Genomic DNA, 22,499 nt, shown 5'->3' on the forward strand with positions numbered 1-22,499 from the left:
TCGAATTTCGGGGGTTGGGTTCGATCCCCACAACTGGAAAAATGTTTGTGTGATGAACATGAATTTTTCAGTTGTTATTTGTATATTATAAGTATTTATGTGTATATTTTCATAAACATTTTCATCAGCTATCTTAGTATCCATAACACAAGCTACGCTGATTTTGGGGCTAGATGGCGATGTGTGTATTGTCGTAGTATATTTATTTATTTATTTATATCAACCCATTATCGGCCCACTACAGGGCACGGGTCTCCTCCCACAATGAGGAGGGATTAAAGCCGTACTCCATCACGCAGTGCGGATTGGTGGACTCCACACACCTTTGAGAACATTATGCCGAACTTTTAGGTATGCAGGTTTCCTGTTTGCTTTACTTCACCGCATATTAGATTGGATAGATTCCAATCAATAGACTAAGCAAGTTAATTCCGAAGTTTTTTTTTTAAATTTATTATCTATCTATCTATATACGAGTATATAAAAGAGAAAGTGTGTGGGTATGTTCCGTATAGGCTCCGAAATGGCTGGACCGATTTCAATGAAACTTTTAGGGAATCTTCGGATTGACCTGGCGAATAAACCTGTTAAGTTTGGTGACGATCGGAGCACTCCTATTTTTGAACTCTCAAACTGTCAAATACAGCTTATATTTACTATGATGATATTCTATTTTTGGGTGTACATGGATGTAGATAATGATCTTCACCCGCCCGAGAAGAGAATAGAAGATAATGAATACGGATAGATATAAATGATTTATTATATTTTGAGAATTAAATAAAAAAATTAATGATGTAGGTTTATTGTTTAAATAAAATAAAGCAAAATCTAGCCTGGCGAAGCGGGCCGGGTACGCTAGTTTATTATAAAAATAATCCTGAAAGCCTGAGTCAGGTTAAGTTAGGTAAGCCGTTATATCATTAGCATATGAATAATCGTGTTATTATAGTAATATTATACCTATATTACTCTTTTGCCAACCCGCTTTGAAGCTGCGTTAGTTTTGAATCTCTTTCGGGTGAGAGTGAAGTCTTTTGCCCAGCCATAGGACTGCTGGTACTGAATGTTTTGTTTTAATAATTTATTAGGTGGGTGCGCTTTATTTCATAAGATGTATGGGGTATATAAAATAATCACAGAGGTAAAATTAATTTGTGTCATTGACTTCATTAACGAAACTATAAAATAAGTAATAGCATCTTTAAGATTGTTGCGCTAGCCTTACTGCGCATTTCACGTTATATTATCGTAAACTACGACTAGAGCGGGCCTAATTCAAGGTTGCTTGGAAGCAGGCCGCTTTGCTTTCATTTCACAAAAGATAGAAAAATGATTATAAAGTGATGTTGGAAAACAGCAACTGCTCGGTTCTTACTGGATTCTTCTCGGTAGAGTTTGCTTTTCGAACCTGTGGTAGATTCATTACAAACAGAAATACTTGAAGTTAAACAATTATTTATTTTGTATCAAACCTAACTACAAATACGGTAGCAGTAATAGCCCAGTGCTTTAGACTTCATTTTAACTTCAGGACCAAGTCAAACCCCGGCACGTCCCTCTAACTTTCTTAAGTATGTAAGTACTAAGCAATTTAATATCTAAACTTTAACGGTTAAAGAAATCATTGCGAGGAAATATGCAGCACTAAGAATTATCCATCATGTTCTAAAAGGCGTGTGAAGTCCACCAATCCGCACTTGGCCAGCATGGTGGACTACGGCCTGATTCCTTCTCATTCTCTGAGTAGACCCGTGTTAATGATGATAATAATGAACTACGAACACCTGAATTACAGACAAACCAACAAAGTAGCAGTTGCTAGGAAAAACTGTTTTCGAGACGCTGCCGGCACCATTTAACAACGCGCGTTGCATCAGTCGGGCAGTACAGTAGGTTATTGTGGTTAAACATTAAATTAAATTACGGTTAAAATATGAAAGCAGCAGAACCCGATATCGGTTTTAATAATTTAATAATTTAAAACCGATATTGGGTTCTGCTGCTTTCATATTTTAACCGTCAAGTTGCATAAGTTTGAAGGTAGTTTCAGTTATGATTGCTTTACGAACACTCAAAGCGAAGTTCAGTAAAGTGAGTTAGTGTGTAGTTCGTGGGTACATAGATACTAACTTTAGACATAACTGTAAACTTATGGTACCTATCTCTCCCACTATCCTTCCTACTATCGATCTATATCGTGCATTATATTGCCGATAGAATAGTGGAAAGATTTATATTCTTTTTAATATTTACATATATTTATTTATAGAAGATGTAGCTCGCAAGATCGTCCGCTTTTTTTTCCGGCGGCACCGGGATAACATGTCTATGCCTTTGCAAAATCTCGCCAAGATCGGTTTAGCTGTGCAGCCCCACATAGGTGAAAGAGGGATTTTTTTTTAAATCCCCCGGGATTGCTACCTGTTTGTTCCGAAACCATAAGTCGTATGTTTATCTCCAGGAAGCCTAGCTTTGTCCAACGAGGACTTTTTTATAGTCACAATCGAATCGCAGAGTGCCCATCTGATGCGATGAGGATAACCATCGCATATAAGCAGATAAATATTGCACAGGGTGTACAAGGAGCGGGTTCTCTACGAAGAGCCGCCCTTTCTTCAACAACATGAGGCGTAGGTACACCTGCAACCACGCCCTTCAGAACAGAATAGCACAGAATTTGGAACATACAGCAACCGTGTACACCACTAATATTGAAGCAGAAAAAACCCCTCCACCTTAGTAGTTAGTCATTTCAAACCATTTAGCAGTTGACAGTAATTATTTTACCTCTAATGTTCTAGTTTACCATAAAAGAGTATAAATGGGAAATAGTTTGTGAGCTAGCAGCATTCCGCGGGTGTGGAGTGAGACGTGCGCGGGGCGTTTTCACTGTTTTTGGACACAATGCAATACATGTGGCTGAATGATGGGGCTGTATTTTCTTCATTCTGTTGCAGGTCAAACAGGTCGTCCATAAAGTGCCGCCTAATTCCCTGAACGAGTTCTGACACAAAAAGCGACTACGATCAATCTACAACAATAGTTTTTATATTATCAAATTGATTAAATAACTTCTCAATATCCAGGGATAAGCAATATTGAGACGTCATAACTTAAACTTTATAAGCTTGAGATTTCAATATTCTCATAAGTGGTTCCACAAGCACTTTGACTAATAGAGTTCTGAGGAGCTAGAGAAAAGCGGGACAGATAAAATTAAACCGCTTAATTCAAGAATCTATGAATTTTATTTACCAAAAATAATGAGGAGAATTTTCACAAAGCGAGACATCTCATTTTTTTTCTCCTTAAGATAAGAAGGAGTCTTAGGATTAAATAACACAGGGATATAATATTAGTAGGATTACTAGTAATAATTGGCAGACAAAGCAGATGGCCCATCTGATGGCAAGATTGTGTAAACTATTGTGTAAATTATTGATTTTTTCAGAACCATTATTCAATTATAATTTAAAAGTAAATAATTAAAATTCATTTCAATGCTGATTATAAATTATTCTTGGCGCCATAAGTATTCATATTAAAAAAGTAGGCAGACGTAGCACACTACGCGCGTATAATAATTGTGAAAGTCAATTTGTAAAGGGCGCGTTTATTAAAATATCTTTTGCGGTTTCCCACTCTTGTTGGTGGTATTTAATTATCTGCGCCGCCCGTCCTCGCCCCCATTTGCGCTGTCATCTCGATTATTTGCTTCGACTTGTTATGCCGGTCTTCCACCTACTCGCTTCACTATTAAAGCCATTACGAATAAATAGGTCTAAACCACCGCTTTAGAATATTTAATAGATAGGTTTATCAAACTATGAATAAAATGCTATCATCGTCACCCGGAGCCTATGAACGCCCCAGTGCTGGGCAAAGGTCTCGTCTCTCGTATGGGAGACACTGCCGAATGCGGGTTTTTGTGTTCTAATGAACTTTGACAAAATATGTGATATAAATCGGGATCGACGACTTTGTGTGCTCTCTGAGGCACGGGGATTTACACCGCCAAATTCGTGGTGTGTACTCTGTAGTGGCCCAGTAATTAGTTGATTTAATAGTTTGTTTTGAAGCAGCGCGACGATAGCGCATTGGGTAGGACTTCCCTTCCGGGAGGCGAGTTCGAACCCCAGCACGCACCCCTTACTTTTATAAGTTATGTGCGTTTTAAGTAATGGGTGAAGGAAAACATCGTGATGAATGTTGCATGTTGCATGCTCTGTATGCCTGAGAGTTCTACATAATGTTCCCGAAGGTGTGTGGAGTCCACCAATCCGCACTAGGCTGCCTGGTGGACTACGGCCTTAACTCTTTCTCATTGTAGGTGGTGCCCGTGCTCTGTGGGGAAAATGGGAAAAGATTGTGAGCTAGCTACTTTCCGCGGGTCTGACCCGAGACTTGCTCGGGGCGTCTTCTCTGTTGACACAATGCACTACAGACAATAATGGCGGAACGAAAAGTATACCATTTCATACCACAGAACATTATTTCAAATCGGTTAATAAATTACGGTGTTTTGAGGTAACAATCATTTAAAACAGTAAATCGGAATTAATCGATTAAAAATAGAACAGACAGAAGAGCTGAAGAGATGGTAAATTTAAAATTAATATAATCTGTCGAGTCGACACTGTAGTACCTTTATTATATTCAGAGCCATCGATATTCTTTTGAAGTCAAATTCGGAGCAGATTCAACCTCACTTAGTTAGTCCCAGCCATTTGACTGGCAGTCCGCCACTGTTATGAACGTGTCTATATAAAAAAAAAAATGTTAATGGACATGGTTTATTAAAAATATTTTTGCTCTACGTAACCCCTCGCGCTGTCTACTCGATTATTCGCTTCATTATGACATCTTGCTCTCACCTTTCACCATTATAGCCATCAGGGCTTGGAGAAGTAAAATGAGTGAAGATACATAAAGCTTCATGTATCTTCAAGCAGGTTCTAAAAACTATAAATCTAATTTTATGATAAACAATGACTATATACCCCATTGCTCCGGTGTCAGGGCGATATGTGCGGTAGATCTGTATTGTGTAGAGTATAAGTATATAAGAAATTAAAAATTACTTTCCAGATTTAAAGGCCCCAGCCCTTTGACTGGCAGTCAGCCACTGTTATGAACGTGTCAGGCTATTCAACTAAGAGTAAGTTGCTGCGTAAAAAAAAAAAACGTAAAACAACATCAAACTTTCATTTCTATAATATAAAGTAATAAAAATGCAGCACAAGTATTTTGAGTCTGTGTAATAATCAAATTTCCAACTCTCTACAATACGGTCTATCTATCTGTTTCCTAACAATTAAGATACGAATTAATATTTACGTAAATAAGTTTAAGCAAAACAAACAAAGTGATGAAAATTATTGCGAAGATCTATCTGTTCATCGAGATAAACATCCCGATTCTCGATCCAATGAATAAACATTAAAGTTAAACGGATTTTGCGTCCAACGTCTACTACCGAAAAATCACTTTCGACCTGGAGAGGAGACGTCAAATACTTACTAAACAAAATTTATCAATAGCCTAAAACAGTCACATTATCAATACATTAAATGAAACGTGAAGAAGTAAATTTTAATTACATTTTTATTTTGTGGAGATATCCACAACAGAGATATGAAATATAAATGAAATCCAATACAACATTGGATAGAAACAGACGTTAGTTTGCGGAATTCGTATATTTATTATTATTCCTATATATTATAAAAATGAAGATAAGTTTGCTTTACTCCAAATCTATGAAACAAAGGGGAATCTATTATTTATAATTTTTTCAATCTCCACACCGAACAGATCTTCATCTCTGTTGCCCAAAATCACCCTTATGACCTCTCGAAGGCGCGTTTCTCAATGATAACATTATATATACCGTGGCCTCATAATATTGCCAAATCTAATATCTGCCACCCCGGGCCATGAATAAATAAACATGAATAACTTTATCCAGATTGTTTATCAATTAAAATGAGATGTGAGGCTTTCGCGACTGGAAATATATTCCGAATAACCCAGATTACGATATCTATGCAAGAAATAATGTAAAAATAGAAATATAGCTCTAGCTCTTCCCCACGATTTCACCCGCTTTAACCACAGGCACATGAAGTTTAATTACAGGCACATGTGGCTGAATTATAGGCATATGGGGCTTGATTGCAGGCATATGAGGTTAAATTACATACCACGCTGGCTCAGTGCTGATTGGTGGACTCCACCACCTTTGAGAAAATCTCGCAGGCATGCAGATTTCCTCACGTTGTTTTCCTTCACCGTTGAAGCAAGTATTATTTAAATTGCCTAAAACGCACATAGAATAAATAGAGGTGCCTGCTGCGACAACAGCACCCGGATTTTATTTGGCGGAATATAGTTAAAAAATATATAATCTTGATAAAACATAGTTTCAACTTAGTCTGCCATTTCGGAAGGCAAATATTTAAATCACATAGGATCATGATACTAAATGAAGTAGTTATGTAATATTAAAAATCTTATTAAAGTCAAAACTGTAACAGGTCGAAATTTGTACAAAAAAAAAAATGTTTACAAATTGTTTTTGGAGGGTACTCGATAAGCCAAAATTGTATTTTTTCATTTTTGTCCGTCTCGCCGAAACTTCTGAATGAATTCGAATAAAACTTTGTACGATTTGAGTTCATACTACGAGGTAGGACATTCAGCTTAGTTCCTTTGGGAGAAGGGATGAAAGTGTTCGACGAATTTATATTTCACTCCTTAACATGTAACCTTAATATTTTAACCGATTTAAATAAATATTTATGTATTGGATAGGTTACACTAACAGTTTAGTTTCGTCCAAATTTCGTGTAAATATAATTAATATGATTGGTGATAGAGGACAGATATTCTCACACAGCAGAGTTAGCAAAGTTCTTGATTGACATACGAATTAACTAAAAAGAAAAGATACTAAATTATTTTTCAAACTTTCAAGGGAGGGACCCATCCATTTAGTTGCAAGCAACGTAGGCCCAAGTAAATCGCCCTATCGACTAACATTGTAGTGCTGTTGATAAGCCACACATCAGTCATGCAGCCATTTGTTATAGGGCACTCAAAGTATATTAATAAATAAGGCAAAACGGGAGTAGGTTCTCGGGACGGGCTTTTGCGATTAGCAATGTTTATGTGAACGAATGTTTAATCACATTTGAATAGTGGGTGATTAAAGCTCCAAGAGCAAGAACAGATATATTATTGATCGACACCTGTCGTTTGTTTAAATATATTTGAATACTATCTGTACTTAAATTGTATATTTGAAACCTCCAGTACTTACGATTGATAAAACTTTACGTTTTGTATATGATTTTCTCAGGTGAAGTAGACTTAGTAGCAGTACGCGTTCCGTAAGTTACGCGGGCGAAGGCGCAGTGCACATCTAGTAAAAAAAAACAAATGAAACCAACGATTTTTTTCTTAGAATTTTATTCTTATCACATAACATCAATGTTCGTAATGCATTAAGGCATTTTATTATTTCGTATAATGTACTAATAAATTATGTAACTTTACGTGATTAATATCATTAATTATAAAATAATCAATTAAGTAATATTACTTACAATATCAATGGCATAACAGATCTTTCGAAATTATTTTATTAGATCTTACATAACGACGTAACGTTGATTGATAACACGAAACTACTTATATAAATAAGATAAAAAACTTACGCGACGAAAAACTACGAAGCTAATTTAGAAACACTGATTTATCTCATTCATTGATTTCTATTGTCTATTCTTAAAACAACTTCAGAATAATTAATTACCAATAAGAGAAATTTGTATTTCACATCAACCCTGTCCTTTAGGTTATTTGTAACAAACTTATTTTAGGTATTTGCACCCATATTTGTTTGGTATAAATATTATGCGGCTCTAACAAAATAAGCTGTAATACATAAAAGATGTTCATATTTTTGGTACACCAAAGAAATTTAGTACCTAAACCAAAATATATTTTAGAAATAAAATGAAAAAATAAAAACTATCGTAATCCAATGAGGTGATAACTTGAGCCCATATAGCCGTAAAACAGTTTTACATCTCTGTTAACGATCTCATAATAAAAAGCAGCCTAAACACTGCAGAAAACTAGACAATCAATTTGATTTTCTAAAAACAATAACCCGATTTTTTCGGAATTTTCTCGACATAAAAGTGAAAGCTTTATAGTATACAAGTATTAAAGCACTTATAACTGAAATGAGTTAATTTCCCTTAATGGCACTTGCATGGCTATAATATATTTATTGTCATAAGTATAAATAAATCACTATTAACATTTTGTAAAGGCAAGAATTAGTAGGTACTCGTAAATATATTCTCGTTGTTAATCATAATATGTGTAATTTTTGTTAATTTCACTTTACGATTACATCAATCGATTCTTAAATTTGATACTCTTATAAACGATCACGTGTTTTTTACTCAAGTAAATGTTACTCCTTGACAGATGGTAAGGTAAGGTAATGTATGATGCAGTCTAAGATGCTAGCGGATTAACCTTTTTGGGATATATCCATATCGGTTTCTACCCGGCATCGTACTGGAACTAAAGTTTTGTTAATTAAAGTTGTGTATTTATAATTGTTGTAAAGTTGTGTTTATTACCCTACCAAAGCATACCAAAATTCATAAATTATATATTTAAACTGGTCCTACAGACCCGGTACCTCCCACTTAAAAGTCCACAGATCTCTACCGCACCAGGGAGGTCGACATAGAGATAAATTCAGTCTCTATCAGACTAAGTTTATTAAAGCTTAATGGGATAATTATGTTGTACACGAAAGTTTCGTTTTATTGCAAGATTTGCTCGTCGTCGACACATATCAAACTCTAAAATATGGGCCTAATACTACTCGTTTTAAAGTCGACCCCCAGTAAACCCTCAAATTCCACACACGTTCTACGTTTTCTCTTTGAACCAATTTGAGCTTTAATACAATTTATATAAGATCAACTTTACTCTGATGTTCAAGTGTTTAAATACTCGAAAACGACTTCACTATTGCAAAGCGAACAAATCTTTTACTAAGAGTTCTGATGGCAAAACCTGTTAAATAAAATATAATAATTTTAAGCGGTATATTCAACGAGACATTGTATTACACATATATGAGTCTGAGTATTTATATAAGGGTATTTTTTCATAGTAGGTACAAAACAGATTTGCATTGATATTCCATAAACCCTGTGACTTATCAAAACGGCGAAATAACAACAATAATACTTATAAACGAATTAAAACTACATTTCGTCGTTCGGTTCCTCGGCATCGGCCAGTTTAATGAGACCTATGAAGCTCTTCTCCGGCTGCATAAGCGAGTGTCTATCTCCTCCGGTGTTCCTCACCGCAAGCTTATCCCCAGCTCTCAGGAAGAGAGCTGCAGCGGAGAAGCAGGAGTTAGGTTTGTCCAGACGCTCTGAGGAGTGAGAGGACTGTGCGCACTGGAGGAGCGTGTCTCGCCCTTCCATGTACGGGTTCGTCCGATGAAGCACCCAGGATATCACGTCATGACTATCCAAATAGTATATCTGAAAGAATGTATAATACGAATGTTAATAAGATAAGAACACAACAGGACACTGGGTCCTCTCAGAATGCGAAGGGTTCAGGCCGTAGGGCACCACGCTGGCCAAGTGCAGATTGGTTTCCCACGTGTACCTTCGCCGCTAAGGCAAGTCATATTTAATTGCTCAAAAAGGCACATAAGCTTTAAGGCTCCCCGCACATACAAAATATTGGCAATATTATTGACAATATTTTGCATATTGACAATAATATTGACTGTGTGCCGTATTGAAGAATTGAAGTATTGATAAAAAATACTTATTGCCAATAATATAAAATGTACGCGGGCAGTGAAATAGTATCAAAACGAATTTTATCGTGGCTCCTACAAGGAAACAATTCAAATGTCTTATAGAAGCTGTTCTAAATATCGTTAAAATACTCGTAATTGTAGTTTAAATATAAGTCTTTTGTTAACGTTCGAATAATTTAACTTAAATATAGTTCTATCCCAGTACTTAGTTATTATTTTCCCGGATTAATATTTCTTCTTCTTTTTGTCCTTTTATTATCACCTTGTGTTGCATAGGGCCGAGAATACTTTCCTTAGGCCAGATGTATCCCGAGCTGCAGACCTAAGCGCGATCCAACGTAAATTGTTAGCCTTCATTTCCGCACGTTGCTTTTGGCCTGACTAGCCTTCGTTTCCTCCTTAAGCTGCCATTGAAATGCTCCTTGTTGGACACCGGATGTTAGGAGTAAAGCATAATCTATCCAGTTCAACTTTTCTACGCCGAATTTGGTCAAGGATAGGGTTGGGTTGGTTATCTTTGGCAAGGGCCCAGGGAATTTCGGTTCAACATCATCATCATATCAACCCATTACCGGCACGGCTCTCCTTCCACAATGAAAAGGGGTTAAGGCCGTAGTCCCCCACGAAGGCCCAGTGCGCAATGGTAGACTTCACACACCTTTGAGAACATTACGGAGAACTCTCAGGCATGCAGGTTTCCTCACGATTTTTTCCTTCACCGTTGAACCAAGTGATATTTTAATTGCTTAAAACGCACATAACTTAGAAAAGTTAGAGGTGCGTGCTGGGTTTCGAACTCGCCTCCCCGAAAGTGAAGTCGAAGTCCACTGGGCTATCACCCCTACTTTGTTTTGATTGATTAATATTATTTACCTGTACGTAAACCAGGTACACGCCAGAGTGGTGCACGTTGACGTGGCCCGACCTGGTGAGGGTGGGACGGGAGTGCAGCGGCGATGCCGCAGTCCAGGGCGAGGGGTACCACACGTCGTGTGGAGCGCCGTGGGCCACTCGGAGCAGGCCATTTCCTGGTAACAAAATAAGAAAATATACACGGTGACTTTTTGTCATCTTTCAACAGTGACCCGGTTAATCTGATTCTAATATTCATCGGTAAAAAATGATAGACAATAAAAATAAAAAAAAATCCTTTTATGTACAATTCATTAATTTTCATGTTTTTCTATAAATACTTATTATTTGCAATTTATTTATTGTTGTTTAATTACAACGGAACAAGCCTAATAACAATAATTAAATCAATTTACGCGATATGAAATTGAACAAATCGGATAAAAAAAATTACTAAAAATTAGACAATTTCTCTATAGTACATTAATGTAAATTTATATATACACATTCGTTTTACTATTACGGTTAAAGACATATTATAGCCTGCTGACAGTCAGATGGACGAACGGATAGATGCCACAAGCTAAATAGTACCTTATCTTTGGGTACAGAACTCTACTAAACGAAAAAATCCATTTGTTTTCGTTTGCGTGGAGATTTTACCGTTTCCAGTAAGAACAGGAAATTATTTTTTTAGAATAATTTTCCATTTCTCTTGTGGGGGAGAAAACATGGGGCGTTTTTAATTATTCTCCTCGGTAGGTTGAATTATTTCGCTCGCGGCAAGTTTTAATAAATTGGGCTATAAGTCGACCCCTTGCAGACTTGCCATACTCCGTAGTCACCAGTGAGTACAACCCGTTGTCTTGTGGTCTTCGCACACCATTGTGACTATAAACTAGACTCCCATAAAAGAATTAAACTGTAATCTCGTTAAGGTTTATATTTAAGTAGTTAAATAAATAAATAAATATACTACGACAATACACACACCGCCATCTAGCCCCAAAGTAAGCGTAGCTGTGTTATGGTTACTAAGATGACTGATGAATATATTTTTTTTTTAATGAATAATATACATAAATACATAGAATATACATATAAACACCCAGACACTGACAAACATTCATGCTCATCACACAAACATTTTCCAGTTGTGGGAATCGAACCCACGGCCCTGGACTCAGAAAGCAGGGTTGCTGCAATTGGCCGTCAAGTAGTTAATTGTAACTTTGTAACGTGTATATCAGCGCTGCTTGCTGCAACCAGTGACGTGCATAGCAGGTATGCACAGGGTATGCAGATGATTATTAAAATGTAGAAAATCTCCAGTACGAGTTATAAATACTTAAGGGTAGGCTTTTTATAACTCTTACAATGCCAATCCTTAAGTTTTTTATAACTCGTACTGGAGATTTATTTCATTTTATATCATCCGCATACCCTGTGCACGCCACTGGCTGAAACTGATGCTGACCTTAATTTGTCCAATGTTGCTTTAGTTTATAATAAACCTGCATGCATCGATAGCACTTTCTTAATACACCTTTCGTTGCCTGGAAGAGATAGCTGTGTAGCGACATATAATACCGAAATTTTATTGTAACGATAAGGCCGCCATGTTGTAGGTACCTTTTATCTTATCGTTCTTTTATGTTGGATTTACTATAAAGCGTATTCATTCGTATGCTATCTCTACTCGTAATTCCAATATGGTCGGTTTGGTTTTGAAACTGTGCATAGCAAACGTTTTTTTTAATCCCATGGGAAAGTAAAGCTGTTGCTTTTTCGGAATAAAATTAACCCTTAGTCCATCTCAATTATGTAAAGCATATTTGTGCCAAAGTTCGTTCAGTTCGGTGCGCTGTTTGAGCCGAACTTATATAAGAAACAAATAAGCAACCACACATTTGCAGTTATAATACAAGAATGCTCAACACTAATTTCAATGCTTTAAATTCCGTCGAGTCATCGTTGAGTCGATATGATGTGCGAAAACCTTTAACAGCATACGTTCATATAAATACCACCTCTAGCTATCGTAGAAAGACATTTAATCCACCACCACATTGTTTAGGGTTGTCCTATCTAACACCTGCTTAAATTAGGTTTATAGTAATAAGTAACATCCACAACACCAGGAAAGCTACTTGTGCTTTAACGCAATAAAGATGTACACGTGTAACCCACCTACTCGCTCGTCAGCTATTTGGATAAAATAAATAAGTACCTTTGTAGTGCTCATGTATCTCAGGGCTGAGGTGGGAGGTGTTGCCATGGAAATGGGCCGCTATAAAGGCGCGCCTGGGACCGCCCTCCTAAGAAAACGGTAAACAATAAATATTAATACAGATACACACATAATGTGTACAGTAAAAACAATATAAAATGTTTAAAACATCTGTTCCACCCATCAATAACAGCAATTTATAAACGTAGTTTAGCAGTGGAGACTGTTGAGGTCTCGCAGAGTCCTTATCAGGCTGGGGATCAGTTTAGGAATTGATTATTTCATATTGTGTTGTGTAATTAATTGTGGTTTAAAAGTGGTTAATTAAACCACCGAGTAAAAACGTAACAGTAGATACGTTATCAAAATTATAGTTAAAAAAATATGGTTTGAATAAAGTGACGGACGTATTTCAGGTTAGCGCGTTTCCATCTAAGTCCGTATTAACAGTATAAAATCGACTTTAAGACAAAAAATTAAAAATTTTTAAGACAAGAAAGACATTTAAGTCAAAAAAGACAATTTTTTTGACAAAAAAGAACCGACTGTATTAAAAACTAAAAAGCAGGAAATGAATATTATCTTCAACATTTTAATGCGGTGTCAAGAAAAATAATAATAACTAAGCACAAATATACTTCGTAAGTTTGAATACGGCCCCTTTTAAATAATGGCAAGGAAAATACCTAGTAATTTTCAAAATTTTACTTGGCAATGGAAAATGTCGTAGAAAATATTCATTTTTTCTTATTAGATGTTTTATAAAGTCGGTTCTTTTTTTGTCTTAAAATTTATCTTTTTTGTTTTGATAATCCTCTTTATAAGTAGTATAAAAATAAAAAGTGATATTCAGGAAGCAGTGTAATGCTATTCAGGAATCACAGAACCCATTTTATTGAACACAAAATATGACTTTTGTAAATATATATAAAAGAACGGTTCTAGTAGCAAAATTCATTTTAATCTTCATACAGTGAAAAGATATTACTTTCACTAACTTTCCCCCACAAACCATAAAAACTAATAGATTATTTTTGATAAAAAAGCACGAAATATCTTGTTTTTCTGTTATTTGAGCATGAGACGGAATCTCCCGGGTAGCCTCTAATGGTATATGGTGAGGTGGAGCATGATTTAATGAAGATATTCTTCTGCAGGTTTCTTTGTTACGGTACTTCAAACGGCAGAAACAATTTGCATATTTTTTTTTTATAAATAAATACTACGACAACACACACATCACTATCTAGCTCCAAAGTAAGCGTAGCTTGTGTTATTGGTACTAAGATAGCTGAAAATATGTTTATGATTATAATACACAATAATAATAAATATTATATACAGATAAATACCCACACACTGAAAAACTGCGCCAGTCAGCAGTCAAAATTGTATATTTACCTCGGTGTTACTGTTTCTTGCAGTCCTCGATACAGTGTGCAGTGCTATTTTGCTAATGGCGTCAACACTTGGTGTGAACTTCTTAGTCTTGCGTCTGTAATAAAAGAAAAACTTAAATTTTGAATGCACGGGCCTACACAATGAAGCTCTGAAGGCCAAAGTTTCTAAGCTCAATTTACTGATTGTAGATTGAAGACATGGTAAGATATGGAAAAATCTGAGTCAAAGTCTAAAAATTCTTTATTCAAATAGACACATTTTGATGCGTACATTACATAAAACTATGGACATAGTACGTAGTGAGATGATGGCGATAACTACAGTCGTAAATTATTAACTTGTAAACAATGGTCTAGACACTAATATTGCTATGAATGTAATTAAAAAATCGATTTAAATACTGAAGCTACTCCGAAACCTCCGGATGACAACGTCAGATTTTCTGACAGTACGAGTACAATACAAGATGGCTCAACGTGATCTAATCGGAAAATAGAAGTTCAGCGAGTTGTGTCGCCAAAGTGGCAATGGGGGCAGTACGTAGTTCGGAGGATCGATGTGCGTTGGTGTCTCAAGTGGGCATGTATTGGAAAACACAGTGTTGGTAGACCATCCACTAGGTGGACAGACGGCATCTTATTAGTCGCAAGGTGTCGCTAGACACAAGCAACTCCCTGAAAAGACATTATACCCAAAAATTTACGTCCATAACTTGAAATAATCATGATAATGGTATTCACTAATCAGCCCCTGGTCCTACGTAGGTAGCTATAAATTTATTGAAGGCTATAAAAGCATTCCATAAAATCTACGGACAAAGAAAATCGCTAGCAGAAAATAAATCATAACTTTCGGACGATCTAAAACCTAAAGTTCCAAACACGCTCTCATTATTTTAGAAAATTCTCCGAAAATTATTTGTTGGCTTCTCTTGTCTACTTTGTAAATTTACCGTGGGTTGTTATATAGTTTAATTAATGTTAATTGTTCAACAATCTGAACAAAATTACTACCGATAGAATAGTACTTTAGTTTGGGAACTTGGTTTACTTTTGTTCTCAGACCCAAAACCCAAACCGCAACTTACTGATAGCCTTATAGGGATTCGCGGTTAGCATATGTGTGTATTGTTTCAAAATTCAAAGAAAATTACGAAGCTTATTAATTTTTTATCATCAGGTACCATTAGGCTTGTAAGAAAAAACTATTATTAAGGTCGCAAATACGAAAACTTAAAGAAACTACAATGGTTATTAACGTTAAAATATTGTTAAGGTCATAATTGTCATGGCACCGGTAAACACAGCGTTGTTGGACTATCCTACCTTAAAACGTCCTACAGAGGACCTACGTCCAGTACTCGATGCCCATTAGTTGACATGTTGTGGCATCCCACATGGCAGCCATAAAATCAAAATTGAATAGGAGTAAACCACTTGACCACAAAGGATTTTGGGGATCTAGTATTTGCATTATTAGAAAAGGCGTTGCGGAACACATTTTATAATTCTTCTGACAGATTCTAACTAAGGGCGTCTCTCTCATCTTCATACTTCATTTGCGATGAGTCAAAAAGCGCTGCTGTCAAATTATACCATTTGTATGAAGACTACCAGTTCGCAACACATCAGCAAAGTTCAGAATACAACAGCTGGGCTCCTTCGCACGAGCTTTATATCTGTTGTCCCGGGTACAATACAAGCCAAATATAGCTTTTATACAAAGCTTAGCCGGCCAAGGTTGTCAAAGCATTGTAAGATTTTACCTTTTCTTAAACTAGAACTAAACAGCATTAAGAGCAAGTTTCCTAAACTAGAAATTAGCACCCACTTAGATGTCAAATCCCTTATCTTTCATGCCAACATTTCTCTTTGTTCCGAAAGCTCGTAAAACAACGTGGGCGAAGCAACAGGTAAAACCTTGTGTTGGCTATTTTTAATATATTAACAGGGTGTAATCGGAAACCAGGTGAGTGTCGTGAAGTCCTTTCTTCAGATTTTGACGTGGGATGGGATCGTATGACAGCATTTTACCTTTCCTTTTGTCGGGATACTGTGTTACTCAGATTGCGTAGAAAACGTGTAAAGATAAAAGGGGTAGAAAGGTAATACGATCATGCTATTACGTGAGTGACCCAGTCAATAAGTACCTGATAAATTAGGGTTTTCTCTGACAGCCGAGTCGAGTTTAATGCGATGTACGCAATAGGTGAATTTTCAGAATAAATCGCTACACTTGATTTTTTTTAGCAGTTAATAAGTAAGTAGGCTTCAAATGATCTTTTTTTTACTAAACAGACTTCATGAAAGAGAAGGTTATCAATTCGGATGTGCTCTTTTTAGTATGTTCGGACATAACTCCGTCATATACAGACAGACGGATTAGGACTTTTATTTTTCGTTTGAAATAGTCTAATTTAAAATACTTTCATATATTTCATGTAGATCTGAAGCGGTGATAGCCCAGTCGTTAGGATTTTGACTTAATTTTCGGGGGCCGAGTTCGAATCCCAGGACGCACGCACCTTCAACTTTTCTAAGTTATGAGCGCTTTAAGAAAATAAAATATCACTTGCTTCAACGGTTAAGGAAACATCGTGAGGAAACCTGCATGCCTGCGAGTTTTCCTTAAAATTCTCATAGGTGTGTGAAAAGGAAAGATAAAATTCTCATAGGTGTGTGAAGTCCACCAATCCGCAATGGGCCAGCGTCGTGGACTACGGCTGTTACCCCTTCTGAGATCCGTGCCGTAATGGGTTGATATGATGATGATATAGATCTGATGATGAGTTTCGGAGGCAGATAACGTATCTCTTTAAAAAATGTCAGGAAATCAATCGCGATCGCTGCTGTTGCATATACATGCATTGTTGACGCAATCACACAAGATAAAATCAAGCCTTTGCTAACATTCGAAAAAAAATACGCGGATTTATTCAGTGTATCGGAGTACACCCACATTTTCTATCAAAGTTAGCATCTAGTAGTTGCCAACGTTTTCGCGACTGAAAGCTAGTTAGAGCATTGATTAATAAAAAAACATATTTACTCTTTAGCAGGTACATTGCATATCGAAGTCGGTTTGTTCTTTGTTATAAAAAATTATATCTTCTTCATCAACATCATCACCATATCAACCCATTACTTACCCACTGCACGGGTCGCCTTCCAGAAGAGGTCAACACTCCGTTGAAAACATTACGGAACATTATTTAATTATGTAATAATTATTAATTTAATGACCGGAGGCAAGAGCTCTTTTCAAAGAATTATCGAAAAGGGTTATTGAGTCTACCGGTGATCTAAGAGCGGGCAGTTAGTTACCTTTGCCAACGAATTAGTTTGGCCATCCAAAGGGGCAATGCTGCCAGCATCTTAGGAACTGTGCCTTGCTGCGGTGGTTTCGAGGACGTTTTAGATTTTATTTAGTTTTAAATAGTTTATTTTAGGTTATATTTATAAAACAATTATTTAATAACTAAGTAAAATGTGTAAAATAATATGAAGGCCCCAGACAAAGGAAGCGACCACAAAAGCGGTGTTACGTAACACTTGTTGCTTGGTAGGTGTTGTTATTACTGTAGTCTAAGCTAAGCTTATCGATTTCGTCGCGTCGAGATGGTTTATGTTACAACTTACCGGCCGTATTTTATGTAGGCTGATTATAAATTTCTCATCGAGTTAAGTCACGCAGGAGATTCTGAATAAGAATATGTATGTAACACTGTTGTGATTTTAATGAGATTTTTATGATGAAAGTAGGAGAGCTTTATGAATCGAGATTTATTTGGTACGGATAAAACACTGCATTTCATCAACTGAAAGGTTTACCTACTTGGCACATTTGGACCGCAAGATAAACGAACTAAAACTACCATTTTCACACAAGGTGATCGCTTCTATCGTCAAAAATTACTTTATTTATGATATTTTTATTTTTATATAAATACATCAACAGATACTTTGTCAATCATAATCATTTAATGTCTTAATGTTTTCTAAGGGCTATTCTGGATCAGAATATTATCTACGGGTTTTTTTTAACCGACTTCAAAAAGGAGGTACTTAATTCATCGGAATCTTTTTTTTTTATGTATGTTACCCGATTACTCGAAGACACCTGAACCGATATGATTTTTTTTTGTTTTAAAGGGCATACGTTCCTATAGTCCTATTTAAATGTAATCGAAATTGGTCGAGCTGTTATTAACAAGTCAACAATAATGTAACCCAAATTAACAAATTTTTGGCTATAAAGTTCATTATTTGGCGTGCGCTGAGAAAATTATTGCTGATATCACATAGTACACAAAAAATATGTACTACGTGATTAAAGTACTCATTATCACCTACAAAAATGTCCCGGACGGAATAAATCTAACTATCATATTTAGGTCACAATAGTAGCGTTTGTGTTCTAAAATTTAATTAGATCGCCGGTAGAAACAAGTATTTTTTTGCATTTTAGTTCCTGGGCGTATGTTGAAGTCACTTTTTTTTTTTAATTTATTAAAACTAAATTATTATGTTACAAGTATAATACAACCAAAATTACTCCGAAATAAGTATTATGACATGTGGTAAATTATTACTTAGTCTAAGCCAATTTATACTAGTTCAGTAGTCAATGAACAATTGGATTGTTTTTACAATTGCACATAGGTATTTTGCGATGTAAATGTACCTACCTAATAACCATAACCTATAAATATTATACATCTAATTTGTTTGTGAAGTTTTTACAATTTTGTATTTTGTAGTTGCTATGTGTATGTACAATATGTAATGAAATAAATAAATAAAATAAATAAATAAAATTGTAATATGTACGCATAAAGACAGATGGGACATACGAACTCTCAGATGTTCGGTTAGGTTAGGTTATGAACAGACCTTTAAAACACGAGCGCGATTTAAAATCTAAAATAGATATGAATTCCTTTGAAGCAGCAAAAAATAGGATCCGTTAAATTCATCATTAAAATAAAAAATTTGGGAAGTTTTCAAAGAAAAATTTAAAATAGTTTAAGAGGATACAAGTTCAAGGGTTTTTATATTTGCAATAATCATTCAAGCTTAGTTATACTATAACATTTTAAACCAAAATAAATATTACATTTCTAGATTTTTAAAATTTAATGAAGTTATATTTTAGCATGTAAGTTAATTTTTTTTTTATAAATATTATAAATAAAGAAATATAAAGACGTATAGTTAAAATATTTTATTATAATTATTGCAAATAAATATCTAGGTATAGGCATATAACACTCAGTACATTTGTCGTGTCTTACACTCGGAAGGTTTATTTCTGATTTCTTTTTACTAAAAAATTTAAATGTAAAAAACCCCTGACTTTATATATAGTGTAGGATCATTATTCTACTAGTCAAGCAGTTTATGTATTAGTGATACCCATATTAAGGGAACTGTGAAAAAATAAATTTTATTCGCCATTTTGTAGTGGTAGCCATCTTGGATTTGAAATTTGTTATAGTGTTCTACTAGTCAAGCCCTTTCATTCAATACCCATATTGAGGGTTGTGTTGTAAAAAACGTAGCAAAGAACACTTAGGTACATAATTCAAAAATTCAAAATTCAAAATTCATTTATTTCAAGTAGGCCTAATACAAGCACTTTTGAAATGTCAAGTCTGTCCGTGTGTAGTGACTCTACCACCGGTTCGGAAGGCAGATTCTACCGAGAAGAAGCCGGCAAGAAACTCAGCAGTTACAACTAATTCACCTCTCAATAAAAATCCGTTCGGGACATACGATGTCACAGACACACACACGCACATAGACACGTCAAACTTATAAAACCCCGTCGTTTTTGCGTCGGGGGTTAAAAAAGAAACTTTACCATTAGGTATATTGAAAAGAGTTATAATGATGTAAGTCTCATAGTGAAACTCGATAACCGTTTGCGGTCGCATTCCGTCGCTGGCTGCAGCGCAGTGTAATCGCATACCCGACAAGATCTGTTTTAGTTTCATAAGGAGGACATTATATTTACCATCATACGAGTAAACCTCTAAACATCCCACAGCTCGACAAATCTCTCATAGGAGAGAGATTGTCAGAATTTTTTTTATTTTATTTATTTGTGAACTAACTTAACCGCTAATGAATGAAACGATGATCACTGTTAAAGTATGAAACTGCGTAACATCAAATCAGTATCCTCTTTTTGATTAGAGGGAAGAGTGACCCTCTGCAGCATAATGCAAAGCGATTTAATATTTACAAGTAAAAATAACCTTTTTTGCTCTAATAACTCATAGATATCATGGGAAACGTTGACGTAGGTATTTTTAAGACAAACCTAATAAAATTGCTTTTAAGGTTTATAGCCATCTTGAAATATTGGCCATATAGTTTTAAGTGTCGCACTTACGTAGTCAGTGGTGAAGAAGGAACAGAAAATATTATGTTTGCCTGTTTATTTTACAAGACTGAGTGTTTGGGTGTTTATCTTTACATCATAACTATTTATGTAAATAATATAAGCAAAAATGTTAACTTTACAATGAATAAATGTTAAGGGAAAAATTAGCCAAATGTGTCGCCTTTTAAGTTAAAAAAAAGGCGACACATTTGGCTAATTTTTCCCTTAACATTTATTCATTGTAAAGTTAACATCTGCTGCGAATGCTCCGGTTTCGGAGAGAAACGTGCGTAGAGGGGTTACATTGCCGAGGATCTGTTTGGTGTGGAGTATACGGATTGAAGTAATTATAAATTACACCATACAGATAGATTCTCCTGCTGTTGGCGGAGTATAGCAAATTAAGTTTAATTTTCATAATATATTATGGATTTCCGCAAAGTAACGCCTGCTTCTATCCAATATTATTCCTAAATACTTTTCGGTTATTTTAGTACCCATAGAAACGAGCTACGCTTACTTTGGGGTTAGATGGCGATGTGTGTATTGTAGTCATATATTTATTAATTTATTTATATTAATATGATTAACCAATCTCCCCAACTAGTAACCACAAACCTCTGCTTCGGAGTTAGCAAATTGACCAAAGATCAGTTGGTCACTCAGGTGAGGTTATGGCAACAAAATTAAATAGTGACAGTAGTTATTGATAAAAACGACTTAGACACCGGGAGGTATCTTTGCATCGTCCAGTCCGTGTAGGACTGAATTGTATACAAAATGCACCCGTATTTTTATCTAAATACCCACCAACTCAATGTCATGAACATAGGTTTAATTATTTACCCACTTTACAAAATTACCGTAACATTATACTAGAAAAGAGAAGATCAACAATAAAGCATAGGCACTTACTGATCACCGACACTTAAACCAAGCGTGGAGAATCTATAGACTCATATGCGAAAGTGTGGATGGATGTTTGTAACTCAATCACGCAACGGCTGAAGGGATAATGTGGAAATTTAGCAATGGCATAGATTATAGTCTGGAGAAGTAAATTTCAGTGGTAGTCGCTAGTAAAATATAAAACCGAAATTCCAAGAAATATATCTGTTCGCGGTAAAAAATATACAGTTTCATATCTTATTCTTACCTTTCCTCCATCTTAGACGCGACTTTAGGTTCACTGAAGTCGGAAACACTTTCGAGCGTGCTGTCTGGAAAGACGCTGCGTTTGTCTCGACTGCTTTGAGAAGGAACAGTTGACGGCGGATGCGTTGGGAGATCTGGAAAGTATTGCTCTTTAATATCTACCTTACCTTACCTTACCTTCAATATCTCTTTTTTTACAAAGTTACAGGCAAAGTGCACGTAGTTAATATTGCTCTTATCTAAAAAAAAAATAGATGCGAATGTGTAGTTTTTTATTTCGTTTAAAGCGAACAGCCTGGTTCCTAGCTTTAACAGCTACGTCGCAATAGGTATAAAAAGATAATCTTACGTATATCCTGGATCTCAGGGTTCTCGTTGAGAAGTCGCTTGATTTCCTTGAGATTGATCTGCGGTGACATCGCCATCGTGTCCGTAAAGTCGTCAGGCTTCAGCCTCACCATGTTTGTTGTTCCGATCTTATGAAGAAAACAGGAGAATTAAAAAACGTAACGTTACACGCAAGGTCTTGTATCTTTTTAACCATCATTTCATCGTTCCAGCCCGGAGTTGGGTTTTTTATTTTACTAACAATGA

The 22,499-nt window shown here is 35.7% G+C and overlaps 1 protein-coding gene across 1 annotated transcript in view; it reads right to left on the bottom strand.

The window, feature by feature from the left end:
* Positions 1-9,125: 9,125 nt before the first annotated feature.
* The window catches only part of LOC120628156 (protein eiger), a 67,537-nt gene continuing 54,163 nt past the window's right edge, over positions 9,126-22,499 (bottom strand). Inside the window, exons 3-8 of the mRNA XM_039896391.1 lie at positions 22,255-22,381; positions 21,907-22,039; positions 14,364-14,457; positions 12,963-13,050; positions 10,754-10,908; positions 9,126-9,590 (exon numbers count right to left, since the gene is read on the bottom strand). Coding sequence (XP_039752325.1) covers positions 9,303-9,590; positions 10,754-10,908; positions 12,963-13,050; positions 14,364-14,457; positions 21,907-22,039; positions 22,255-22,381 — 885 coding nt within the window. The 3' untranslated portion in view covers positions 9,126-9,302. The remainder of the gene's footprint in view (positions 9,591-10,753; positions 10,909-12,962; positions 13,051-14,363; positions 14,458-21,906; positions 22,040-22,254; positions 22,382-22,499) is intronic.

This window comes from Pararge aegeria, chromosome 2, assembly GCF_905163445.1.
Source record: "Pararge aegeria chromosome 2, ilParAegt1.1, whole genome shotgun sequence".
In the NCBI taxonomy this organism is placed as follows: domain Eukaryota; kingdom Metazoa; phylum Arthropoda; class Insecta; order Lepidoptera; family Nymphalidae; genus Pararge; species Pararge aegeria.